This window comes from Diprion similis, chromosome 8 (genome assembly GCF_021155765.1).
Source record: "Diprion similis isolate iyDipSimi1 chromosome 8, iyDipSimi1.1, whole genome shotgun sequence".
Classification (NCBI taxonomy): Eukaryota; Metazoa; Arthropoda; class Insecta; order Hymenoptera; family Diprionidae; genus Diprion; species Diprion similis.
The window spans coordinates 7,031,340-7,058,934 of record NC_060112.1 but is presented as its reverse complement, the minus strand read 5'-3'; the positions used below and the strand labels follow the sequence as shown (position 1 = coordinate 7,058,934).

At 30.4% G+C, this 27,595-nt stretch overlaps 1 protein-coding gene across 15 annotated transcripts; it reads left to right on the top strand.

Moving 5' to 3' along the window:
* LOC124409750 (troponin I) lies at positions 1-27,595 on the top strand. Of its 15 annotated transcripts, none has more exons than XM_046887557.1 (10): positions 1-154; positions 2,884-2,930; positions 6,327-6,344; positions 6,807-6,935; positions 7,070-7,193; positions 17,150-17,250; positions 23,094-23,137; positions 23,273-23,414; positions 26,491-26,508; positions 27,462-27,595. In XM_046887557.1, exons 2-10 carry the CDS (start codon positions 2,916-2,918, stop codon positions 27,528-27,530), a joined length of 660 nt encoding a protein of 219 aa, XP_046743513.1. In that variant the 5' UTR covers positions 1-154; positions 2,884-2,915; the 3' UTR covers positions 27,531-27,595. The 15 variants fall into 15 exon arrangements, with proteins under 15 accessions (XP_046743513.1, XP_046743514.1, XP_046743525.1 ...); XM_046887558.1 differs by lacking the exon at positions 17,150-17,250 and adding an exon at positions 13,461-13,561; XM_046887559.1 differs by lacking the exon at positions 17,150-17,250 and adding an exon at positions 8,742-8,842 and having other exon boundaries at positions 2-154.

Below are 27,595 nucleotides of genomic sequence, written 5' to 3'. Positions count from 1 at the left end.
CTAAAAATTGTCGACCAATCGTCTTTCGGTCACGTGACCCGGTTTAGCAGAGGCGGCGTCCCGCCGAACCCCCGGCTAAAAGCACCGATTCCCATCACAGTCAGCTGCCGAAACTCCGGTTGACTAGTCACCGTCCCAGTTGTTCGCTTCTCAGGTAAGGATCGAATCTCATTTCAAGGGGGAAAAGAAAGAGGAAAATAAACGATCTAATCGGCGATCTTTTAATAAGGAATCGGTATGTAAAAAAAAATTACGGCAAATTAGTTATAACGATAATAAAGACAACAAGGAATAATAATAATAATAATAATAATGATAATAAAAATAATAGTAACGATCTATAAATCCCCTTTATCAATGTATCGACGTTATGATTTACACTGAAACTCGTTCATCGTATGCATATGTTTAACGTCAAAGTGTGAGAAGTGCGCGATTTTCGGATACTTGTTTGGTTTAACTATGTATTGCGTATTTTGTTTGAAGGGTTTAACAAGGAAAAAAAATTCATGTATAGTTTTTACTTACTTGTATTATAAATATTATATGTATATAAGGTGACGATATTTGTGATTTGGTATAACGATGGAAACTAAGGGAAATGAAATCTGTGCGAAAGGCGAAAAAAAAAACGTGCAGTGGTGCAATTAGTTTTGCAATTTATTTCCATGATAAAGAATGATTATTAATAAATTAATATGAAAATTCAATAGTCAATTCTAAACTATTTCACAGCATTTTCTTCTTCTCTTTCAAATATTTTTTTAATTGTTCTGATTCTTTTTGCTTCAGCAAAGTGCTTTCATAATTAAATCGTGGTAAATAACAACAAAGTTATTACATTTTATAAAACTTTTATCCCTTCGTTGAATCAGTCTTCCATACACGAACATATATGTATGCATAGATGATCTAATATAAAGTTTTCTATATACATCAATTAAATTTTAGGGAGAAAAAATGTTCTCTTTCATTAGTTATATTTCGATTAATAATTCAAGAAATATTCTCTGTTTATTGTTTTTTTTTCCTGCTACGAATCTCTTAACAAGAAATGTCTTTTTTTTATATTTCATTGGCTTATGAAAATTTGAATTCCATGCATAACCGAGGCGAATGATAAAAACCATGAAAATTAATTGAAAAATAAGTGATTCGAAAAACGAGTCAACATGCGAAAAATCGCCGCCTCGTGAATATCGGCTTTCGAAAATGTGCTGCTGCGATAAAATGACTCGGAATGGACCGACGCTGTTTAGATTCTAAACTTAGCCGCGAGCGATCCAATCCAACGGGGATTGTGTTATAGCCGGTGGTTTAAAAAAAGACTAGAAATTTGCCGAAGCCTAAGAAAAAAAAAAAAAAAACCAACAAAAAACGTTGATTCAGATTGAAAAAATCAACTGATATCAATTACTTCAACGTTGTACGAAAGCTTTCCTAATTCATTATTCATTTTACGTTCTGAAAATTTGGGAAAAATAAAAAAAATATTTCCAAATCAGAGTTTGATATATATATATATTTTTTTTTATATGTAAAAGAAATTTTTTTTATAGGTTTCTAAAATTGTTTGCAATCTAGCCGCCGATGCGAAATCGAATATTAACGATGTTTTATAAAAAAAAAAAAAAAAATTTCCCCCATTTTTGGGAGGGCGTAGTCCTCTCGTCTTGACGTACGCGCACGACGTCGACGATGCCGCTGGTAGCCAAATTTGGCTCGCGTTGCGGCGTCGCGACGCCCGAAGGTGCAAGAAGAGAGGCAGAAGCAGGGCGTCTATTTCCGAACCACCGACACATTACACCGCGACGATCGGCCCGAGTTACGCTTTTAAAGCACCCTCCATGCCTCTCTGCGATATGCATACATGCGCACATACTCTGTGTGTGTGTGTGTGTGTGTGTGTTGAAACACGTATTTTATAATGTATGTACACAAGTAGTTATGGCTGGAAACAGGTTTTGATTTTTAGCATCGACCTCAATTTTATTGGTGCAACAATTGTTACGGAATCTGACGATTGCATTTGGCCAATTAATTCAAGTAGAATATGGCCATCAAATATCGCTGCGAAATTAACTTCTTCGCTTTTTTTTTTTTTTTTTTTTTTTTTACACTATAGTTTTAAATCTTGATTTTCGTTTTTTACTGTTTTCTCGAGATATACCGCATATTAAATAATTGTCAAGTACACGAAAGAATTCTCTGACAAATCGATTAAAAATGCAAATTTTGAAGAGAGAAAAAAAAAAAAAAAAAACAATTTCTGAACCATGTTCAAAATGTCTGAAAATCGTCCAAAAACTGTTTCTTTACTCAGATGAACGCATTTTGAGTCGATATTTTCATTTTAAAGTGAACGGACTAAATAACAAGTTTTAGTTTATGTTACCATAATTTTGTACAGCAAAAATTTCTGCTCCGACAAATTTCAACGTTTTCATTCTATTCTTGGCTTTGAAAAATGGAATGTCTTTGAATACAGAAAAGAAAGATAATACGACAATTTTGTTATATTTGATCTACACGTTTGGTAAGGTTAATAAATCCTTTCTCAGCATGTGCGTAGAGAAAAAGTCGAAGAAAATATAAAAACGAAACGAAAGCAAAACAAAAATAACCGCAAGATTCTTCTATTGTTTGCAATTATTAAAATTTTTATCAATTGTAAGAAAAATTTCATTACTTGCCGAAGAGAATAAAAAAAAAAGTATTCTTCATCTACTCGTGTCTTCTTTTTCTTTACAAATATACTCAGTTTTTGACAAATTTCATCATGATCGGTATAGTTCAGAAATGCGGGGAATAAAAAATGGCGTAAAATCTGTTTATTCATTGATTTTTGCTTCCTTGTTGCCAATTTGTGGTTTCATTTTTCAGGTAGACGTTAATTAACACCAACAAATATCATCATGGCTGACGATGAGGTTAGGTAAGTATCGCTGGACAATCACACCGATAATATTTCAAAATTTTTTCTTCTCCACTCATCGATCGATCAAGATCTCTAATTACATGCTTTTTCTGTTACATGTGCGTTACGCATTACACAATGCGTCTCTGAACGCAAACCCCGATCTGCCACTCCGTGATTCTTCATCCGACGTTGGGACTCGAATTTTCATTTTTCCTGGCCGATTTTTATTCGATTTTTACCATTTTTTTCAATACTCGCAATCGACTTCATCCTCTTCCGCGCCTTTGATTCGGGTCGAACAGTATACTTCCGCTATATGAAAGGTAAATGCTTTTTAACCCTGAGTGTGTCTTTTGCCCCCCCGCCCAATCAACCCCAATTGACAACGGTTTTGTTACTATTAGAAGTTATCGTAGTGCCCCCAAAACCATTCACGTATATAATTACATTCACATTGTTACACGTACATGTGAAAAATTGATACCGAATTTTTTACCCCGCGTTGAAAGTTTTTAGGGGAAGGGGTGGGTAAAACGGGGTGCCCTAAAAATTTCACAGAAAAGTTTTCTTTTTCAAACTATCTTTTGAATAATCAAAAATGAATTCTATAAACATTATTCAGCATTATTTTAAATTTTCATGGACTGCAAAGAAAAAAAAAAAATTCTCCTGACATCTGAAAATCATTTTTATTTTCTTTGATTACAATAAGAAAAAAAAAAAAAGTTTTAGCTTATTTGAGTCCTCGAAAACTAAGTATTTCCTCAAGAACTCCGTTTTGCCTCCCCCTCCCCTATTAGAGAAAGATAAAAAAAAATTTATGCTTCGCATGAGCCGGGAGAAAGTCTATCAAATCGTTGAACAAGCCTTATTCACTTTTCGATAAGGGGGTAAAAATTCGGTTACCATAATTTTTATCCGATTTTCGTTTTGTTTAAAAACTTTTTCTCCACACCTCTTTACTTATACAATGTATTTCTTATTGATTTATATCCACTTCTCTTTTCGTCTTATACATATAATTTTCTTTCAATATCTTTTCTACTTTCTATTCTTTTTTCTTCTTTCATTCGGTCTGACTTCTAATCGTCTATAAAATCAACTATTTAGTTTATTTTTCTACACGCAATTTTACTTTGTTTATAAATCGTGATTCATTTTCCCACATTTTTAGCTGAGATTTTTTGTAAAAAAATTTTCCACTAAACGATGTATTCTTATTTTTATTCCCTATTTTTTTTTCTTACAAACTATTTTACGTTACTTCAATCTTCAAAATTAAATACTTTAGTTACTATAGCAATATTAAATAAATATCTTTTTCATCTTTCTGCATTTCAATTTTTACTTTTCTTTCTTTTTTTCATCTTCTTCACATTTAACGTATCGAAATATACATTTTTTCTCGCACCTTCGTACACTTTTTTATTACACCTCTGTTTTTATTGATACATTTTTAATTTCAGTATGATTTATCACTCGTCCAATGCACCACACTCTGTACATATCTATGTAAACATTGTACATACATTCTGTTCTGTCAACACTACCATGGTTTTAATTTTTTTTCTTCTCTCTTTTTTTCGTCTTCATTTGACACCGTATTTTTCTTTTTCCATTTATTTCGTTTTTTCTTTCGTCTTTGCTCCTTTCTTACTTTCATTATTACAAAAATAATCACTCACTCAAATTGTTCTCCCTTTACATAAATTACTGTCTTCCATCCCTTTGTATATATACATCATATACAGCTCTGTGAAGCTCAACGAATATGAAATACCAAAAACCAAACCAAAAATTTTATGAAAAAAATGTAATACACCGTAGTGATTGTGTGATTTTGGTAAATAAAAATGACAATAAACCTCAGGAATTTTTACTAAAAAAAAACAACAACAACAACAACAAGAACAACTACAACAACACAGTGGCGAGTATCGCACGGTAAAACACAAACACATACACACACACACACTTATATATATATATATATATGTACATTAAACGTGTATATATATATACATACACATACCGCATGCTAAGTGTCGTTTTTGAATCCCGCTTTTAACGTTTTTTTCTGCCAATCGATCCTTCGTCGCATGATTATGTAATTAATTGTAAACATAATTTTTAGATTTTCTATTACAACGTTTCCCCAGATTCCCAAAATTGTTGTTTGAAAAAATAATTATTGTTTAAGATTTTGCTATCGGCTTTGAAAAATCAGATCTTTAAAATCTTTCGTTATATAAAAGTAGTAAAAAATGGATGAATAAAAATGATATCGAAATTGAAATCTTAATTCTGTTTCGTTAAATATTTGGAAATTCACAATTTCTTTTCTTTGAAAATCAATTTTCTATTTTAAAACGCAGCAGTTTAAAGCAATGAAAAATAATTGGATGAAAAAAAAGAACTAAAATTTTCTTACATAAATATTTTGATGTACATACTTAATGTTTGCTAAAAAAAAAAATATGTATCTGCTATCTCTGCAGCATATAATTGCATAATGTATATATAATATGTATGTACATATATTAGACTATACGAAAAAAATGGACTATTTTTTCTTTCAAAATTCAAGTTGAAAATATTGTTTGAAATTATGAAAAAAAAAATTGTGTCCAAGCTTCAGTTCTTAATATGCATATTAATATTTAGAGGCGCCTCAGCGCGATTTTCTATTTCCTATTTAAATAACAAGAGTAATTTTTTTTTTTTTTTACTTTGGAATTTTATAACTCGTCAACGTATTAATGTACTGATCAGACCATGAATTATTTTTGTAGAGAGTTGAACGCTTTACAAAAAAGGTCTTTTATCATTTTATGATAAATCTATTCTTTCAAAAATTAGTTGAGGTCCTTTGTTGAGCTTTGATTTTAAATGACTTTTGAAAGAGGAGATTTATCATAAAATGATAACAGACCTTTTTTTGTAGAAAATTCATTTATCTACAAAAATACGTTCTGTTCTTATCAGTCCACTAATGCGTTGACCAGTTATAAAATTCTAATTAAAAAAAAAAAAAAATTTACATGTCGCTTAGATGGAGAATGGAAAATCGCGATGAGGTGTCTCTAAATATTAATATTGAGAGCTGAAACTTGGACAGCATCTTTTTTTTGTCATTTGGAACAATATGTTAGACATGTCTTTAGAAAAAAAAAAAAAAATTTCTGGTTCTGTTTAGACAGTCTAATATGTATATATATATATTTTAAAGCTTTTTTCGCATCGTGAAAGAATCGAAAAATTCGAAACCATCGTTATTTATGTCATTATCAATTTACCTGCAACACGTTTCAAGAATAGGGTTTCGAGTTTTTTGATTTATCCACAATCAACGCTCGCCTCGACTCACCGACCAATTCTAACGATATTTTTTCTCTCTCTTTTACAGCGGAAGCGCATCGAGGATGTACGTAAGAGACGGCGAGCATCGTTTGAAAAAAAAATTCACAGATCAAAACGAAAAGCGATATCAAAAACTCGTTGACTAAAGTTTCAAATTTCGAGAAGAAGATCGAGTCTGTTGGGAATATTTTTTTATACCGATTCTTCTTATTTTTTGGTTCGGAAAAACCGTGAATCGCGTAAAATCGAAGATAATAGACGGATTATTTATTTTGTTTTTGTATTTTCTACTCGAGTTTCAGAAGCGTCCAAATAATTTTTTGTTTTCTGGAAGAAAAATTTGGGATTCTCGATTTAGTGATAAAAAAGAAGAAAAAGAGAGAAAAAAAAACAACAAAAAAACGTTCGCAACTCTTAACGCGAAGTTTTTTTTTTTTTTCTTTTTTTTCTTCTTCTTTTATTCCCGCGGGGTGTTTCCGGGATCTATGGTTTTTCACATTTTCTTTCCCGCCCAAAATTAATGCAGGAAAAGAAGAGGAAACAGGCCGAAACCGACAGGAAGAGGGCGGAAGTCCGCGCTCGACTCGAGGAGGCCTCCAAGGCCAAGAAGGCCAAGAAGGGTTTCATGACCCCGGACAGGAAGAAGAAACTCAGGGTGAGCGTGATCTTCAAACACAAATTACAAAGAAAAAAGGGGGGGGGGGGGGGAAACGAGAGTTTTTTTGTCTCTGGTTTTCTGCTTTTCTGGTCATCATTATTTATCTTTTTTCTTGTTCTTCTCGAATTCAGCTGCTGCTGCGTAAGAAGGCCGCCGAAGAGCTGAAGAAAGAACAGGAAAGAAAGGCCGCTGAAAGGAGGCGCATCATCGAGGAACGTTGCGGAAAGCCGAAAAACGTCGACGACGCGAACGAAGGTATTTATTCCATTCATTCATTTCTTTTGTTCATTTATCCATGAATTTGCGGAGTAAATTTTTATCTCCTACTTTCTTGAATTTCTTCATTTCGATTTTTTATTCTTCGGATACTTTCCCCCTTTTCTCATCACTCTCTTTTTCTCTATCTATATTGTTTTTTTTTTCTATGGACTTATTCATTTTTCAAGAATGTGAATTACGCGTTGAGAAAAATTGCTGATAAAGGAAGAAAAAAAAAAAAAGAAAAAAAAACGTTGATCGTTCTGAATAAAAAAAAACGTTAAAAATAAATTAAAGAGAGGGATAAGGAAGGGAAGGAAATTAATAAATTTCAAAATTTCTCCCTATTTATTTACTACAATGTATATAAAAATGAGAGAAATTAATGATGTCTATTATATAAGTGAATAATTAAATCGAAATGAAAATCGGAGACGGTTAACTTAACCCGTAGTTACCACACTTCTATCAATCCATACGTGGATTTTGCAAATTTGCTCTGGTGTGGTCACTTCGGGTTAAAAATCGTCTTTTTGACCTGCCCAATTTTACTTTTTTTTCTGAGACATGTCTTTGATATTATGATTATTATGATACAGAGAGAATATGTTGAAAAAATATAGTTTTAATGTAATATATTGTCATGTGTACCTGATATTTGCTCTGCAGACAACGATGAGCAAAATTTTGTGTGAAAATTATTTCTTTCAGGTTTGTCGGTATAATAATCGGTCTGATATGATTTGGAAAAGAAAAAAAAAAATGCGTATCGAATTTTTATTTATTTCCTTTTTTTCTCTTACTTCCAATCAATGTAGCGTAGAATCGAAGTTGTGAGATGTTAACTTAATTTCGGAAGTATCGTTTCGTACTTCGTGTACAAAATCCGAACCCTTCAAATATATGGTTTCCCTATGAAAAAAGAAATTAATAAGAAAACGTGAAACTAGGTTTTATTCACAATCGTTGACGAATTATACAAAAATTGCAGACTTATGAAAACGAAATGTTTTTTTAAAAATTATATATATATATATATCTCCCCCCTCTTTTCTCTTCTGCGTCATTCATAAATTGGAAAAAATACTTATGCATATTTTTTTCGTTATATTCATTCCACTTTTTCAATTATCCAAACGATATAAAAATAATTCACACGAAGGAAAATGTGACATGCCCTAAATTGTTTTTTTTTTTTTTTACGTTCGTACAAAAATCGCATCAAATATTACATATTTTATTCATACTTTACATTACACAATCGTATTTCGTAAGTCACAAAATGGAAGCGAAAAAACGGATTAAAAAAAAAAAAAAAAAAAAAACTGGGAACACGAGAAAAAAATAATACTGTGATAACGATACCGAAATACACGCCTTTATATTACAACCAAACAAAAAACGAACGATCAAAAGTTCAAAAACAACCCCCCCCCCCCCCCCAAAAAAAAAAAAACGAAAAAAAGAAACAAAACGAAACAATGACCTGCACACATGAATTTCACATCGACAAATGATACATTATATGATAATATACACACACAGAAACAGTGAAACGCGTGCTGCGCGAATACCACGATAGGATCAACAAGTTGGAGGATCAGAAATTCGACTTTGAATATATCGTTAAGCGGAAGGACTACGAGGTATTTTTTTAGTTCACTCTCACTCTCGCTCGCTCGCCTCTTTCTCTTTTTCTCTCTCTCTCTCTCTCTCTCTCTCACTCTTATTCCGTTTTTTTTTCTTTTGTTTTACTCTCACTCTCGTCGCTACAATTAAACGTACAAGTAAGAAGGTGATTTTTTTTCTTTTTTTTTTCCTTTTCTTTGGAACTGGCACCCGCCACACAGCGTTGCTGTACACACTTTTTTTCTCTCTCACTTTGTTTCTTTTTTTTTTTTTTCATCTTCTTAAGATTTTTGAATATTAATAAAAATAATATTAATAATAATAATAATCACAACAACAACAACAATAATAATAGTAATAATAACAAATAAATGTCGCTATATAATGATAATCAGTACAAGGGACAACACTTTTAATTTTGATACAAATACGTAGAAGGTGACACACGATGATTTGAAAATTTAAGGGTATAACGAAAAATTTATAATACACAAAAAATGTTTCTGGATAGTTACAAACACCTAACAGAAATCTATACGCACTCATAAAAACACGAACAATAATTCCAAAAATATGCAACAATCACAACAAAAGAGAAGGGAGAAAAAACCAAACAGAACAAAAACAAGAAAAGAAAATTTGCTTCGCATTCGTGTCTTAACCATGTTTTCTTTTTTAATTTACAATTATCGTTGGTTAGTTTGATGGTATTTTAAGCTGTGTTTCTATCTATATCCTTATTTCAGTTGTTTTTTGTCCATTTTATTACGTATATATAGTCGGCGTTGTTGTTTTTTTTTTTTTTCTTTCCATTTCTCATTGTAATAAAATTTTATTGTTGTACTTTATTTTTATTCAATTTGTTTCTTGTCGCTATCTTATATTACTATCGTAGCTGTAAAGTTTGGTTGTTTTCCTTGTATTCTTGTAAGAAAAAAGCTGCTATAATCGTCTTTTCGCACGACACGATGTTGCGATGTTACGTGAACGTGGAATTGTTCATAACAATATCTATTCTTTCTTACATAGCTTACCTTTCTCTTATCATATTTTTTCCACACGCAGAACACTTGAAACACTTTAATTTCTGTATCTTTTTTAGTCTTTCTTGATTTTTGGTAAAAATTTTTTTTTTTTTTTTTTTTGCTGATTGTAGGAATTGTCTAACGATTCTTTATTATTTTTGCTTTTTGCAACAAGTATGGGCAGAGTTTTTTTTTTTTTTTAATTCCGTTGAGATAATTTTTTCCTCTTTTTTTAGACAAGCAATTGTCCGATACGTTTTTCTTAATCGACGTTGCCTGCACGTAAAAATATTCACTCTATACACACAATCCCACATGATCTGCGCTTATAAATTATTCATTCGATCACTCATTCATCCATTCATTTATTAATTTATTCATTTCGCTTTATTTAACGTTAATTCTAATTTCTCATAGTTTCTATTTTCATCCCTCGCTTTTTATCCCTCAAAATATGACGAAAAAATCTTTCGTTAATTTAGACAGGTATGCAGGACTTCCTGTTGAAAGTTCATAAAAACTTTCTAGTCACAGTCTTTGCAAGTTGTTATAGAGATCGCTGATAGGAGATTTTGCAAAACAAAAAAAAATAAAAAATACATATATATGTCAAATAAATAAAATGGCAATCAAATACCGACGAATTAGCGAATCTGTCATATAGATAGAATGAAATGTGTAATTTTGTGGTTCTTTCGTCTCGTACATTTTTATTTTAATCCAATTACTTTTCTAAAATAAAAATCTCTGTGTACATGAATTTTGACAGACGACCTGAGGGAATTTCTGATTGACTATCATAAGAGGATCAGCGTTCTTGAAGAGCAGAAATACGATCTTGAATACGAAGTTATCAAGAAGGGTTTCGAGGTTTATATATACCTTTATATATATATATGTATTTATGTGTACACACACACAGATCAAGTACACAAAAACTCGTATTCTTCGATGCATAGATACAAAAGAAAATAAAACAGTCAATTCTGCATTAACGAACTATAAAATTAGAAATCCGTGTCATTTTTTACTTGACGGTATCAAAAATTATAAAACATACGGAAAAAGTAATTAAAAATAAATTACACAGGCAGGATAGTAAATATTTTTTATTCATCGTGAGAGACGTAGAATTTGATTTATTTTTTCAAACAGTGTAGATTTTTTCTTTCAATTTCATGGATATCGACGTTTCCATCACTTCGATTTTATACATTTCTTTCAAATTTATACATATTGTATACACACGATCATACATATATGTGATATTACTTTTATTTTACATATTTTCATAATATAACGTATATATATATATGTATTGATTGTATATTGATTAATCAATTACCTGATATTCATAATTATTAGCTGCACGTGTATTGCAAGTGTAAGTGCATTTTGCACCTTTATTTTCCTTCGTTCACGTTGTTTCACTCTCACATATACCCGCAACCGTAGATTTTTTTCTTCGTCAATAATATAATAAGAAAAACAATTAGCACGTGATATACAAAGGAAAAAAAAAAACCGAAGCGTTTTTTCAGCGTTCGTCCTCACCTTTCGTTTTTACCATCCATCGGTCTCTATAATAACAAATCATCTGCGATCTTTCCATCTTGCATCCCCCCCCCCCCCCTTTCATTTTTCATTTTCCCTTTTTTATTTTTTTTTATTTTTTTTTTTTACATTTATTTACGTATGTAAACATGATGGAAGCTATAATTATACCCTCGCATATATATGCATAGTTTCATTCCCCCGTATACCCCGTGAGCTTTGTGCTTTGCTTTATTTATAAATACATACATATATTTATGTATATAATATAATATGAAATATTTTTATACCTAGGTATATGTATGTATAGACACTTTTCATCATTACATAATATATACCCGATCTATACTTAGTGTACTTAATATACTCGATCATACATCCGGTGTTTGCGAATTTAAGAAACTATTCGAAGTATATTCAGATTATGGGGATTTTTCGTTGCGTTATTTTATTTCTACAGAGAGTTATGTATGTACACACATGTAAACACCGTGGAAAACGAGATTAATTAATTAACTAACCGATTTAAAAAATTATGGAAATAAATTCGTCGATTATAGACAGTTAAATAAATTTTTTTTGATTACGAAAGCAAAAAAAAAAACAACAAACAAACAATCAAATACGAGGTGAGATGAGTCTATGCATTGAAAGGAGAAGGAACAACAACAAAAAAAAGAGCAGAAAAAATACACACTACAATCGTAATGCGAGTATTAAAATTTTTCTCGCCGGCAATGATCTTCTTAATGATCCGTGAAACGATTTTCAACCCCTTCCCGTTTAGCCTCCGATTTGCCCCAATATACGAAACGAATCGACGCCGATGTGAGTAAAAAAAACAAAAGCAAAGGCCAAAAAACGAGAGGATTAAATAAAAAAAAAAAAAAAATTGCGAATTTATTGTTACGTCTTCTGTATTCAATAATACAGGTAACTAACAATTGACTGAATAATATTTTATTATATATTTATTTATATAAGGTGAATGAATACACGTTTTCATCGTACTTTTTATGTATTAGATTAATCGTTAAAATTTTAACAATTTTCCGTCCCGACATTCTTGTTATAAATCTAGTTTATTTACGTTAATTTTCCTCGATTTATCTAATCACTTCCATTATTTACTTATCGTTTATCTTCTCCTCTCTCCGTCATTTTCTTTAATTTAAATATTGCGTGTCATTTTTATTAGTATATAATATAATATTACATATAGAGTGAATTTTTAAAGATTGCATCGATCATCGTCTGCTAAGATTTAACGCTCATGCGCTACAATCCGAGAGAAATTGTTTGCCAGGGCTACCAACCATCCGTAACGTATGTAACCTCAAAAAATTTCTAAGTTCTGAGTTGAACACAACCGCCACCGATAGCATTCAAGATTTTTGAGGTTACACACAAATTTATGACAGTTGGTTGCCCCGGTAAACAACTGCTCTCGAATCGTAACGCATGCGCATTAAATCGTAGCAGACGACGGTCCGTGTAACTGTTAGGAATTCGCTCTGTATATTTGGAAATATTAGGACCTAATTGACAATAACAGAGTTTTCTCAAACCGTATTTACCGTAATATATTCCCAGATTTTCGTTCATCAGTTTTGTTTTCACATTATCTTATGCCATTTACCAATTTTTACCTTCCCTTCTTGGTTGAGTTCCTACGATTTTCTTCTTCTTTCGTCTTTACATTTAGTTTTCCGGCACCGCAAAAATCACTTTTAATATACAATTGTTATTTTTTTAACACACACACACACACACACACGAACACATCCAAGTATATTACATGAATTTATACTTTAAATCCGTCGTTGATATGTTACAATTAATTTTGTCACGTGAAATTACGAAGAGACCCTGGAGAAATTATTTTACATATTTATTTCTATACTTTTTCTTTTTGTTTTGGTCGATGTAGTTTATTTATTTATTTTTTTTTTTTCTCATTTGTTTTGGCAGACCCCCGCCCCCACCGGCCTCCGCCACCGTCAACCCAAAAACTTGTTTCCGGTTCCCTTCGTTTTGTGATTTGTTATTTTTTTAGCCGAGCTCCAGACGATTTGCGCGGCTTACTGGCAAAGACTTTACGGTCTTGAGGGAGATAAGTTTGACCTCGAGTGGAAAATTAAATTGAAATCTTTCGAGGTAATCTTGACAGCTGCCCATATATATATATATATATATATATATGTATATATGTATATATATATATGTATATGTATATATATATATATATACATATGTGTGTGTGTATTTATGTACATATTTACAAAGTTTTATATACATACTATATGTATATATACATATATATAATATACTACAACGTTTTACTGCCAATTGATTTTCATTTTCATTATTATTATTATTATTATCATTATTAAACTATCATTATTGTCATGCCTTGCGAGCATTTTGCACCCTATTATTTACATTATCATTATAATTTTGTTATTTCATCTTTTTTTTTTTTTTTGCTCAAATTATACAATATACCCGCGCACGTTTAACACGTCGGCAATTTTTGATTTTTCATCTCCTGTTAGTCTTCTATTTTCACGATATTTGATATATTATAGATATTATGTATATATGATTATTTTTAATGACGGATGTAACGTGAAGGATTTCCGCACGTGTTACCCATTACGCGTGGTATACATGTATACATATACTGTATACGGGGCATTCCACGCCAACTCAACCAACGTCGGACCCTCGTCATTTTTTATTTGGTTGAAAACAACACCAAAAAAAGCACTGAGATTTTTTTTTCAGTAAATTTTCGAAAACCAACATATCTTTCGAGGTAGTTTGAAAATCTGAAATAATTCTTACAAATCTTGTGTCGGGTATAAAAATTTCTAAGCCTAGACCTAGAGTGGACCGGCGTTCCCTTCTTGCTTTTTTTCGACTTTCTTTTTCTGAATAAGAATTCTAAAGAATTCGAAAGAAGAGTCGGTTTACTATGAGTGGATGCTCAAACATTTTCATATGCAATTCCGAATGTTTGATAATTTTTTCAAATTCTTTCAAGCCAATATTATTTATTTGAAATTTCTCCATTTTGAAAAAGAATTTCTCCAGAAAAATCTCGAACAATTCTTAGAAATTCTGGTTCATGTCTTGAAATGTTCAGGTAGCACAAAATACTGGCTATTGCTTCTGATTTTTTTTGTTTTTTTTTTTCTTCAAAATGCTCAAAAAAAAAAAAAAAAGAAGAAGAAACGCAGAACCGAATGCCGGCTCACTCTGGATATAGGCTTAAAAAATTTTATATCCGACACGAGAATTTTCAGAATTTTTTAATTATTTCCAAAGTTATGTTGGTTTTCAAAAATCACAACTAAAGCTAATTTACTCGAAAAAATCTGTGAAAATTCGGGGTACTGTTTTGGAGTTGGGACAATTGCAAAAATTTTTTTTCAACACAATCAAAAATGGCGAGGGTCCGACGTTGGTCGAGTGGCATGGAATACCCCATATATATGTATAATATATATATATATATATGTATATATATATACGTTTTTGTTATGATTGATTTTTTTCTCTCGCGTATATACATATATATATATATATATATATATGTATATGAGTATATGTATATATACACCTATATATGTATATATTACACATATATAAAATTATAAATACTTCAATACTATATGTTAAATATACATAGAGTATACATATACACGGGATTAATAGTGCCGAATACTCCGACCGTTTCGGTGTGACGTAATTTCCGTGCTTTTTCTTCTTCTAATTTTTGTTCTTATTCTAATTCTTCTTTTTCTTCTTCTTCTTCTTCTTCTTCTTCTTCTTCTTCTTCTTCTTCTATTTCTCATTCTTCTATTTTCAACAATCCCGAGTCGAACAACATAGATATCTGTGATTTCTACTATGCGACTCGGTGTAAATATCCCATCGATCAAGAGGTCTATAGAAATCAAACTGAAAAAATGAAAAAAAAAAACGCATTCTAAAGACATATACATTCATAGCATATAATTGTACATACATACTTTTTTTCATTTCGCTGCTATATTTAATAGAAAAATTGCAACAAATTATTTCAATATTATAAAAGAGATATTGCGATTCGTTAATTTTCAATTTTCTGACCACACTATGCATTTTATACCTACATACATACATATACTTATATTATTATATTATCACTTATATTTATACAAAGTGGACGAATTCGATTTATTTTTCTATTTTAAAAAACAAAGAAAAATTGCATTCAATATCGCCTCTAATGTGAATCGGTTATTCGGTTATTAATCATTTTCTAATCATACGCAAACACTGCACCCAATATACACTTATCTCTATATACCTATATATATATATATATATATATATATACCTAAACGCATCTACATCTATTTTGCATGAGAGTTATTTTGATATATTATATACATATAATAATAATAATAGTAATAATAATAATACGAATTATAAGTTAACGTAGCGCGAAGACAGAAAACACACAGGCACACATTTAAAACAGAAAAAAAAAGGGAAAACGTTCAATATTGAGCCACACACGCACAAAGCTATATATATACTTATATGTGTGTTATTTTTTATTACACCGAAATTACGTCACAGGCAAAGCGTCGGTGGATCGTGCGCGGCACGTTTAAAACACTCCAGAGAACTATTTGAAACAATAAATAGTAACAATTTTATTCATTTAATATTTGGTCAAGATTTTTATTTCGCATCACGAGTATCAAATAATTCCTTGCTATATATTTGTTTCAATTTATCCATACAAATATTGTTTATTAACGATAGTATTTTAAAGGTGCTCGCTCTCTCTCTCTCTCTCTCTCTCATAAAGAACAAAAAAATAAAATAAAAATTACAATGAAATAAACAAAAAACAGAAGAAAAAAAAATACAATAATAATCAAAAAACGGAAAATTAATGGAACGCAGTAAAAAGTGAAAAAGAAAAAATCAGAAACCCAACACAGGAATGACTAAGATTTTTACTCCGAAGCAATTTTTTTTCATCTCGAGCTCGCAACTAGCCGTTTACCATATACATGATATTTGTACGCATTATATATGTATATGTATATACATATAATGTGCATTATTTTAAACAATGCACATTGTATAATATATACGCATACAAATCGGTTTCCTTCCCGATTTTTTGCCCACCATTTCCTTCCTTGTGAAAACAAAAACAAAAACAAAAAAAAAAAAAAAAAAAATATGTTCATACATACATATATCTGAAAAGAGAAAATCCCTCCTAACAAAAAAAAAAAAAAAACCAACATGTACGTGTACTAATATTTTCTTCACCCATTTTTTTTCTATTCCACGTTTGAGAGTACCTACAGTATGTGTATTTTTATTATGTACGAATTAATCGATACACGCAATTATACCCCTGAAATACAATAATTTATAATATCGCCCGATAAAAATAAGAGATTTCAGAGCAGGTCCTTTGTCGTTTATATTTATACAGCGTCGCAAATAATTACTTTGTCGACAATATGCGGTTGCATATTGTTCTGTACACGTTATATATAATTATTAATTATATAATATTTAAATGCAAATCATACACCAATCACTTTTTCCTCATCTTGTGTTCTGTTCTTCTCTCATTGTTGATTTTAATATTTCTCAATGCAATTGAAACAAGAAAAAAAGGATAATTTATAGAAAAATAAACAATTGATCATTGGGTTCTTGTAGCCGAGTTGAAGAAGATTATCCGACAGTATTACGACCGCGTCTACATTTGTGAGGGTCAGAAGTGGGATTTGGAGCGCGAAGTCAGAAAGAGGGACTACGAGGTATAACATACATGCCTAATTCCCGAAAAAGAAGTTTGAAAAACAAAACCAAAAAACAAAAAAAAAAAAAAAAACGGTTTACAAATCTATATATACATACATGTATGAAGATGTTACACGATATACAAAGTACTGAAAAAAAGGACACGCAAGTCGTTGTTTTTATTTTATTTTTTTTCTTTCTTCGTGCATTCGTTTTTTCTTTCAAATCGTTTAATATTTCGATCTCGCATTTACGTGACGATAGTATTGATATCAAATTTACAAAACACTATTTCAGACGATTATTCAGAGAGATAAATTCTTTACCAATGTCTTTCGACCGTCTCCCTAAAATTCGAGTATGTCCAAATATGTGAACTGAAAATAAAAATATTTTTTCGTACTTTTTTTTTTTGTCAAACGTAATGACTTGCGTTTCTTTTTCGATGTCGAGTCATCTATGAACGCATTACTACACATTATATGTATATATATATACACACACATGTATATAATACACTTTCCTTGCACATCATGTATTTATATGTACATACATACAACACCTATATGTACATATGAGCAATATTATATATTACCACGATTTTTTCTTTTTCCCTACGGATTTCTGATACGCGTGATACCGCAATCAAACAAAAAAGATATATTTTACGGTAGACGTCTTTTTTTTTTTTATCATTAATTTCGTTACCATCTTACTGATTTTTATTTTGAAATATTGTCGTATCCTGAAAATACTTGTAAACTTGGTCAGTCCTGTCCGTATATTTTGGAAAACTTAAGCACATTATTGCATGCATAACAGTAATAATACGAATATATATATATATATATATATATATATATATATATATATATATATATATATATATATATATATATATATATATATATATATATATATATATAAGAATCGAAACGCGAGTTTTATTATCATTATTAATTAATTATTTTTCACTGTTAGCAATTTTGTAATCATTTCATTACGCAGTGAGGTGTAATTTTTTTCTCACACTTCTCAATGACTGCAGATTATTATATAAAAAAAATCGATGGTAATTTTCTTGTTTTTTTTTTTCTTTGCCGTCACGTTTTTGCGAAAATATGAAGTGCCGTAATTTCTCGTTCAGTTTGATCTTTTTCACATTTCGTTTCTACTTCTTCATCACCTGATTTTCGTAATATAATAATGTCACGCAATTCATAGATCAAGGGGTTAAATTTTATTTCTCAGCTTTTTACTAACTCGATATTGCAAATTTGATCATTTGTACAATAGTTTACTTCACGTATCCTCATTCGTATCATTACCTATTTTTTTTTTTTCATCTCGTCAGTTTAATATGAAGGGGAAAAAAATAAAAGTAGCAGAACGATTATCCCACTAATTATTATTCGTTCGTTTGATCTGATTTGATTCATTTGTTTCAAATTTCGCATTCTCATCCCCTGTTTATCCCCAATTTTTTTCATTCTCACGGTTATCATTCAAGTTGTTGCTGTGCTGCAGGGCTGGGCAAGATTATAAGATATCGTCAGTCGATTTTAAATTTTGGTGGAAAATAAATAGAGAGAAAAAAAAAAAAAAAAAAAGAAACAGGAAAAACCAACAACAACAAAAAAATACGATAAATAGTAATTTACCAGACTTCTTTGGAAAAAAAAAGAAGTGAAAATTGTTGCCTCTCACGTTGCGGTGTTCTTGACGAATTTCTGAACAAATCTGACGATGATTTCGATACCAAAAGTTCTTGAAGAAAAAAAAAAAAAAAATTTTCACGTCATACACAAAAATGAAGTCGAGTAAGAAATTTGAAATTCGCTGATTGCTCTTGGATGCAGCAGAAATTCGATTGTGTTCGTTGTTGTTTTGAACTGAAAACGTAAAGTTGTGGAAAAAAAAAACACCCAAGAAAAATAGCAGTATAAAAAAAAGAACCAATCCCTTTCCCTGGAAAAAAGAAAAAAAACAAAAAATGTGGCCAAAATTTGCCTCGCTGTTTACTTGTAATGAGGAAAAAAAAAAAAAAAAAATTTTTTTTTTCACCCCCTCACATCGTCATTTCTTTATTCTATGTTTATATAATGCAAATGGTGTGTGCGTGCGCAGGTGCAAAATTGTCAATTTATATTCACCCCGTATTATTATAGTACATAAACGTGATTAAAGAATCTGACCGTTTTTTTTCCTCCCCATTCTCGACTGATTTCTCCGCTCGCCTAACTTTTCGACTTTTGTAGCTTCATATTTTCTTATATCATTCGTTTTTCCCCTCTCTATTGTTATTGTGTGTTTTACGCATCTGGTATTACCAATATATATACAATTTAAAAAACGAACGTTAAAAAGTAAAAATAATTATTATTTCTATCATTAGAACGGTGTAATAACAAAATTGCATGCCTTTTATAAATTGGTATTAAGTTTTGTCAAAAATTTATGAGAAAGGAAAATTTCCCTTTGAAATATTTTGAAACCAATTTTGGATCACTTATTTTCAATTCCCGCATGTCAATGTGAAATTTCAATTTTTTCTACAATTTTTTTTTTCCCTCATCAAATTCTCAAAATGTATTCGATGAATCACTTGAAAAAATTCGCTAATCTTGTTTTTTGTCCCGTTTTATGACAAGCATATTATTTATAGTAATAATAATAATAATAATAACAACGAATTAAATTAATCAAAATAAAAAGTATGGCACTTCATATTTCTCTAATTAATTATCATAAATTTTCTTATTTAAAACCGGAAACTGTATACAATTATACACCGATCTATCTGTCTCTATCCGTTATACACATATACATATATACCGTATGTATGCATGTTATCATATATCACGCAATACTGAACGAGTGCTTCGATCATTAATCGTAATTCTGTATCATACATATATGAATAGATATACAGTACACGTATTATAAAGTTAGGAGGGGGAATGCGAAAGTATCGGGTGATATTTTGAGAACAAAAATATTCAATTATCATGAATTTGTAACAAAATGCGAGTACAAATAGAAGACGTAAAAAAATGAATCAATCGTGGGATTAAGACCCTCACAAAGTGGATGAACGGATTGTACTGAACAAATTTTTCTTACCATCGTATGACGATGATTGTGTTGGATAAATTATCGTATACGAATGAATATTTCTTTTCTTTTCTTTTCTGTTCTTCTTTTTCATTTCTATATTTTTATAAAGCCGAGAAACAGCATCCCGAATCTCGATCATTTAATTATCAAGTAAATGTAAAGTGCCATGCTGCGAAATTCTCTTATTTTATACGTATGTATATATTATACACATATATCGTATGTATCTCAGACTGCAGACGTTATCTAATATTATAAAACATTCCCATTCGTTTCCCCGAATTCGTTCCTCCGTTTAAATCTCGATGGATAATTTCGCCTGTGACTAAAAAACAAAAAAAAAAAAAAAAAAATCAAATTAAAAAAAAAAAACTCAACCAAAACGAATATATCAAGAAGTCTGTACAGCTATAATATACAATACATGCATATAGAATAGTAGAGCTTTTGAAACGAATGAAAGACAAACAGTAACAACGATGCATATTTTTTACTTTAATTTTGCCCGACAGAAAGTAGTGGAAAAAAAGAAAAAATTATGAAAGAAAAAAAGAGAAAAAAAAAAAAACGATCCTGACCAGATCAAAAAACGAGAAATCGATTTTGCACCGCGCGCCCACGCACCGTTGTAAATGTGTGTTATCTGGTGTTTAACTGTATTACAATAAACATGTCTTGGCGTTTATGCACAGCGAGACTCGATTCCCAAACTCGCTTTCGCCTAGGAATAATAATAATTATGTATCAATAATCAGTATCGAATTGGCGGAATTCAATTTAGACGAATGGGAAAATTTGCATTGCGAAAGAATAAAAATGGACGTCTTATTGGACAGAAATCGGGTTTGCGAGTCGAGATTAATATGGAACATGATGATTGTAGTAGTGTATAGATATTATTAATTATCGGATGAGGTGGAGAAGCTGATCAGGACCAGTTGGCCATCTCGTGAGGCGATGCAGGATCAGGCAAATCCACCTGCAGGAATTTTCTCCCTCCAATTGTTCATTTCCGATACCTTTTTTTGATCTCTAATTTATTTCACTTATTTTTGCTCCACACGATTCGCAATTTTTATGCCACTTTTGTACTCCTACCCTGATCAATGTTTGGGTTACAAACGTATATATACGCAGCCAAGTTTTAGTCTACGACAGATTTTCTAACAATTTTTTTTTTTTTTTATACACGAGGCAGGAAAAAACTTTTATCAAACAAGAAGAAGAAAGAATAGAAAAAAAAACAACCACAAACAGGGAAAGGACAGAAAGAAAAATGTATTTGGTTTTTGTCGGGGGTAAGAAAAAAGAGAAAAGACCATCCAATTTTACCTGCCCCTAAATTTTGAAAATTTATTATATCCCAATTATATGAAAAGAAGAAAAAATCGAATTGCAAAAACCTCGTGGCCGATTTTAAAACCGATCTTCGACCCCGTTGCCCACCCTCTTGAATTTCACTTGAAATAATCCCTTGTACAGGCGTTCGTTGTTGCATCATTTCCCGGAAATGAAACCTTTTAACCTGCAACTATTACCTTTTCCTTCGCTATTTTTTCCGTTTATTTATCGTCGACTGTTTAACTACGTAAAATTTTTTTTGGCGTTTCAATGGCGAAAAAAAAACGCTGTTCTGTAAAATCGACAGAATTTTTTTCCAGTTTTTTTTACTACTTTTTCTATTCGCAAATATATTTGGATTTTTTTATCGCCAATGTTCTGTACATTTCTCTCTTGTTTTCTCCTCTCTCTCTCTCTCTCTCTCTCTCTTTTTCACTGCCTTTTTGTCTGTTTCTCTTTTCTTATCGAAGTATAATTTTTTCGATAACTTTTTATCTTGCTCTTTTTTTGCTTCACAACAGTTTTGATTTTTCTGGATCTCGTCCAGTATGTTTCCAACGTATTTATCCACACACATTTTCCAATTTCCTTATATACAATATTATATACTCCAAAGTAATTAACAAAATGCAAGCCGATTTTGAGTGCAAATCAATTCGCCTACTATTTTCTCGATTTTAATTTTGTAATTTTTATATTGTTGCCATACTTGTCTGCTATATGATTGTGAGTTGAATTCTGGAGTTTCGTCGTTTCGTTTTTACCCTATCTTATTCTTATTTTGTTCTTTTATCGTTGTTACATATTGTTAATAATAACAAATTTACGTTCAATATTTAACTTTTCTTTTCTGCTGTTGTTTTTTTTTGCTAAAATCTCGTTACCATTACGTTGAATAATATAATATAACAAGAATAATATTGTGCAGTTTTGTTTGACGTGCAATTCTCGTGTCTTTTCTTTATTTTCATTTTCATTTGTATTAGTCTTTACACTGTATATACGCTTCAATATTTTTATATAAAAATTGATCTACCTTACATATTAATAAATTTTTTAATCTGTAAATTCGATATCAAAACTATTCTTGATATCTATAAGATTATGCAACAGATCAATTTTAGGTTTATATTTATTTTTTCAATGTTGATCTTAGAAATTCAGAAAAATTGTTTCACATCTTAGATTGAAAAATTTTGATAAATTCAAGAGATGACGTAAAAAAACTTTACTGATTTTGCGATTAATTATATTAATTAATTATTAATTTCGGCAAACTTCCATGAAGAATAACAAAAAAAGCAATGCAAAAATGAATGAAAATATTATTAAAAGTATTGAAAAAATTCAATTTGCAGTTTATACGAAATGTGACATTAATTTTTTATTTCACGATGCACAGATCGCGGACTTGAACAGCCAGGTCAACGATCTCCGAGGTAAATTGTAAGTATTCGTTTACACCGTTTCCTCTCTATAAAAATAATTTTTTTTACTTTGATGATTTTTCTTTTCTTCTGTAATCGCAATTTCGATTTTCTAAATGACGGGTTGTTTCCGTTTCTTTCTTCTTAATCGCAGCATGAAGCCAACCTTGAAGAAGGTGTCCAAGTACGAGAACAAATTCGCCAAGCTACAGAAAAAGGCAGCCGAGTTCAACTTCCGTAACCAACTTAAACAGGTCAAGAAGAAGGAGTTCACCCTCGAGGAGGAGGACAAAGAGGTAGGATTCCGAAAAATTTTATTCTCACTTTCATTCGTTAAAATCACACTCGATTTTCGATATCTGCTGTATTTTTGAATGAACAAAAAAAAAAAAAAAAAAAAAAAAAGACAAAATTAGTCAAGAATTCGCGGACATACGTTTGATGAAGCATTTTTTTTTTCCACTTCTTAACATTCATCTCGAGTAAAATATTCGTCATTTTTCTTCTTATATTTTTTCCGGCTGGGAAATTTTTATTTTTTTCTATTTTCCAAAATTAATTTTTGACCTTTTTTTTGCTTGAATATTATCTTCTATCTCGTTTCGTCATTTTCATTTATCACCCCCCTCGGATCATCGCATATCTGCAATTTATATGCGACAAATTGTCACATGCAAGTAAGTGCAGCGATTATCGACGACAACTTTGAAATTTTTCAATTACAATTTTTGTATGTTGTCTGTTTTTTGTGACGTTCTTACCCTGTATTTTTCCAATTTCCAAGTGTCTTTCAATCGATGTTTTGTTGTTTTTATAATTTTTACTCTATTTTACAATTACACTTGCTATTGTGACATAGTTATGGGCATGTAGAATAAGTTAATTCTTGTTTTCCCTTTCACTCTTTCAACGAGTAAATGAGAAAAAAAAAACACCTGTACAGTTTCGACTAGGCAATATGTATGTATGTGTTGTTCGTTCACAGCCGAAGAAGTCCGAGAAAGCAGAGTGGCAGACGAAGAAATAGATAACCAGAGAAAACAAAATATATATACACTGCAGAAGTTTATCATTTTACACTTAAATTGAAAAAAAAAACCAAAAATACGGAAAAATCAATAAATCACGATCATATTCGCGCACGTATATACATATATATATTTTTTTATTCATTCATAAAAATGATGTAATTAAATACACATGTATATTACTCATATTCACGCACGAATACAATTCACAGATAATATCTAGAATACACAGAGAAATACGATTATCGTTTATCGATTATAATTAATATATTATATACCGTGAACGAAAACATCGTAAAACATCGGCATGTGAAATATTCGCGAAAATATTTTCCTATTATCTTCTGAAATATCTCGGTATTATTATTATTATTCTTATTATTAATATTATTATCATAATTACTATTACTGTTACTACTTCTACTGCTATATCGTTAATTAAAATCAAGTACATGTATGTTTGAACATGTGGAAAAAATATGTGGATTAATACAAAGTAGAAAAGTGCGGTTATTATAATTCATCACCGATATAAAAATTCGATTATTTCTTTTTTCTGATTATCTTTTTTAATTTTGATTGTGATTTAAATTTCGTTTTTTTTTTTCTTTTTTGCCTTCTTCGTTCCGTTTCAATGGCATCGCGTATCCTTCGACACGTCGAGTCCTGCAAAAATTGTATTTTGAAATGATCGAGGAAAAATTTTCGCTTTATAACGGAGATTTATACGTTTCTTAGTATTTTTTTTTCATTCCTCTTCTAGTTCCTTTTTCAGCTGGTTCCAGATTCGACGAATTATTTTTCTGGTGTACATGTGTATAAATATTATACGTGTCTTATATAATTTGTGTCGTCCGTTTTTTCGTTTTTCTGTTCTCCATCTGATTTTCATGTGGAAAATTTTTTTTTTTTTTTTTAATTTTCTTTACGCATTTATTGCATTTTGTTTTACGTGTATGTATACATACCATGTATCATTTATATTGTATATTACATTCGCACATTTTTAGTTTCTGTTCTGTCTTGCCCTATACATTTTTTTCTGTCTAATTTGTCTTTTTTTTTTTTTTCTTTTCTTATTTCGTCATGTGATACTGTGCATCGAATTAATCAAAACGCCTGAATGATAATGATGATGATGATGATAATGATGAAAGCAAGAAACAAAACTAAATCGAATATATAAAACAGTGAATTAAAAACTGCTTGGAAGAAGAAAAAAAGTTGAAAATAAATTATTAAATATAATCGGCAAAAAACCCTAATTTTTACGGGTGGTCCGGACGGTTGTATTTTTTAAAAACAAGAAAGCAAATTTCTGCACGCAGTTTAACTTCATTTTCTTTTTCTTTTATTTTTTTCACTTTGCTTTTCGCCATTTTTCACCATTTCTTCTTTTTAAATTACTGCATCGTTCAATTTCTCCCGCAGTATTAATATCGCAATTTATTAGCTAAACAATACGAGATAAAATCGAACGAGAATTACTCATTTCTGGACGGAATTACCGTGAAAACAATCATAGAAAAGAAACATGTAAAGAAAGAAAAAAGGTGAGAAAATAATATGGCTATAATCCTTGGTGATTCTTTTTGATATATTAATTCTGACATGCGAGCTCTTCTCTATAATATTGTAATATTATTTATTATCCACTTTACGCATCATAATATATAATTTTTCACAGTGTAACAACAACAATAATAATAATAATAATAATAATAATAATAATAATAATAATAATAATGATAATAATAATACGTATACATGTGTGCATTAGTAATTCGCTATACATACAATCGTTATACAATAATGTATTATTATTCGTGTAATACGTTACTATTCGCTCAACGCTTCTACTCACACGATAATATATATTTTTTTTCTCAATATCTTAATTTTTTAACCGCACTCACGCACAGATGAAAATTCTAGAAATAAAACGCAAAACACCTCGAATCACGTGAAATTTTATTCACTGTGCGTACGACAACAACAATAATAATAATAATATTAATAATTGCAGGCATTTCACAGTTTTCATTTTCAGCATCATGCAAATTACCTATCGCTTCTTTTTTTTCAGGCTATCTGATTAAAACGTGTGTCATGATTGTCATTTCTTTCGTTTCAGCTTATATCATAATATATATATATATATACATATACAATAATGATAAATATTGAAAGAGTTAAAATTTGACCATGATATTGTAATACGTTGCGAGAATAATGTATGCCTATTTAGCTTCGTTAAATTTCTTTCTTTCGTTGTATAATATAATAATTATAATGTGCAATATTTAAAAACTAATAACGTTGCTTTTGCATTATATGATTGCAGAACGCGTCAAAAGACAAGGTAAAAAAAAAAATCACAACAACAAAACGTGCGATCGCTATGATTTTAATGATTTCAATATAACTCGATTATTTTCTTTTTTCTTTTTTTACACCGTATGCGCAGATTCGCCCGTTTAACTCACTCACATACACATAATAATATTAACGCTATTATAGATCGCCGCATATCGATCATTACTTACATAGTATAAATTATATATTATTTATGAATCATTTAACGGAGCTTACAATTAGATACTTTTATCACCGTTTGATCTGTTTTTCTACAGCTTAGCAATTTTTGTGCTGCGCGCAACCGTAATTTCTTTTTCTCTTTTCAGCAAAACAATTTTCAATAGATGCCATCGTGAACGGATTTTTCTTTCTTCTTTTTGATTTTCAGACTCACGTGTCGCTGTTTGTAGTTTTTATTATATAGTTTACTCGTTCTTTGCTTGTTTTTATGTATTCGTTTTTATGTTTATGTAATTCCGTATTTTTTTTTTTTTTTTTTGTATTCAAAAATCAATAGTATGTAATTGTGTTGAAGAATATTTTACGTGCAATTAAAATCTACAGTTTCAATTTAATTTCTGCCCGATTTGATTATCGAAATCGAAAACAAACTTGTGGTAGAAATTGAAGGTTGAAACGAAGTGAAAAAATAAATTAAACTCCTGATTCGAGATAATAATAACTTTTCTTTTTTCTTATTCCTTCGTTTCGAAATCCATACGTTTATTTTCACATTTGATTACTATATTTTCTTCCCTTGTCGTTCTGTGTTCGTGATCGTATTTATTTGTCGTTTTTCTTCCCCTTGTATCTTTATTTTTTTTTAACACCTCAACCGTAGCTGTTTAACCTTTATAATAAAATAGTCGTAGATATAGGTTTAATACATTTTTATTTACCTATCAGAAACGAATCGATTCAACACGGTGCTGATTTTGTCATTTCTAAAATTTGCAGAAGAAACCTGACTGGTCGAAGAAGGGTCCAGAAGAGAAGAAGGTAAAGGAGGAAGAGGTCGAGGCATGAGGATGACGTTTGACACACGAACAATATATATATAACAACGCACAAGAAAACACTCGAGAAAAACA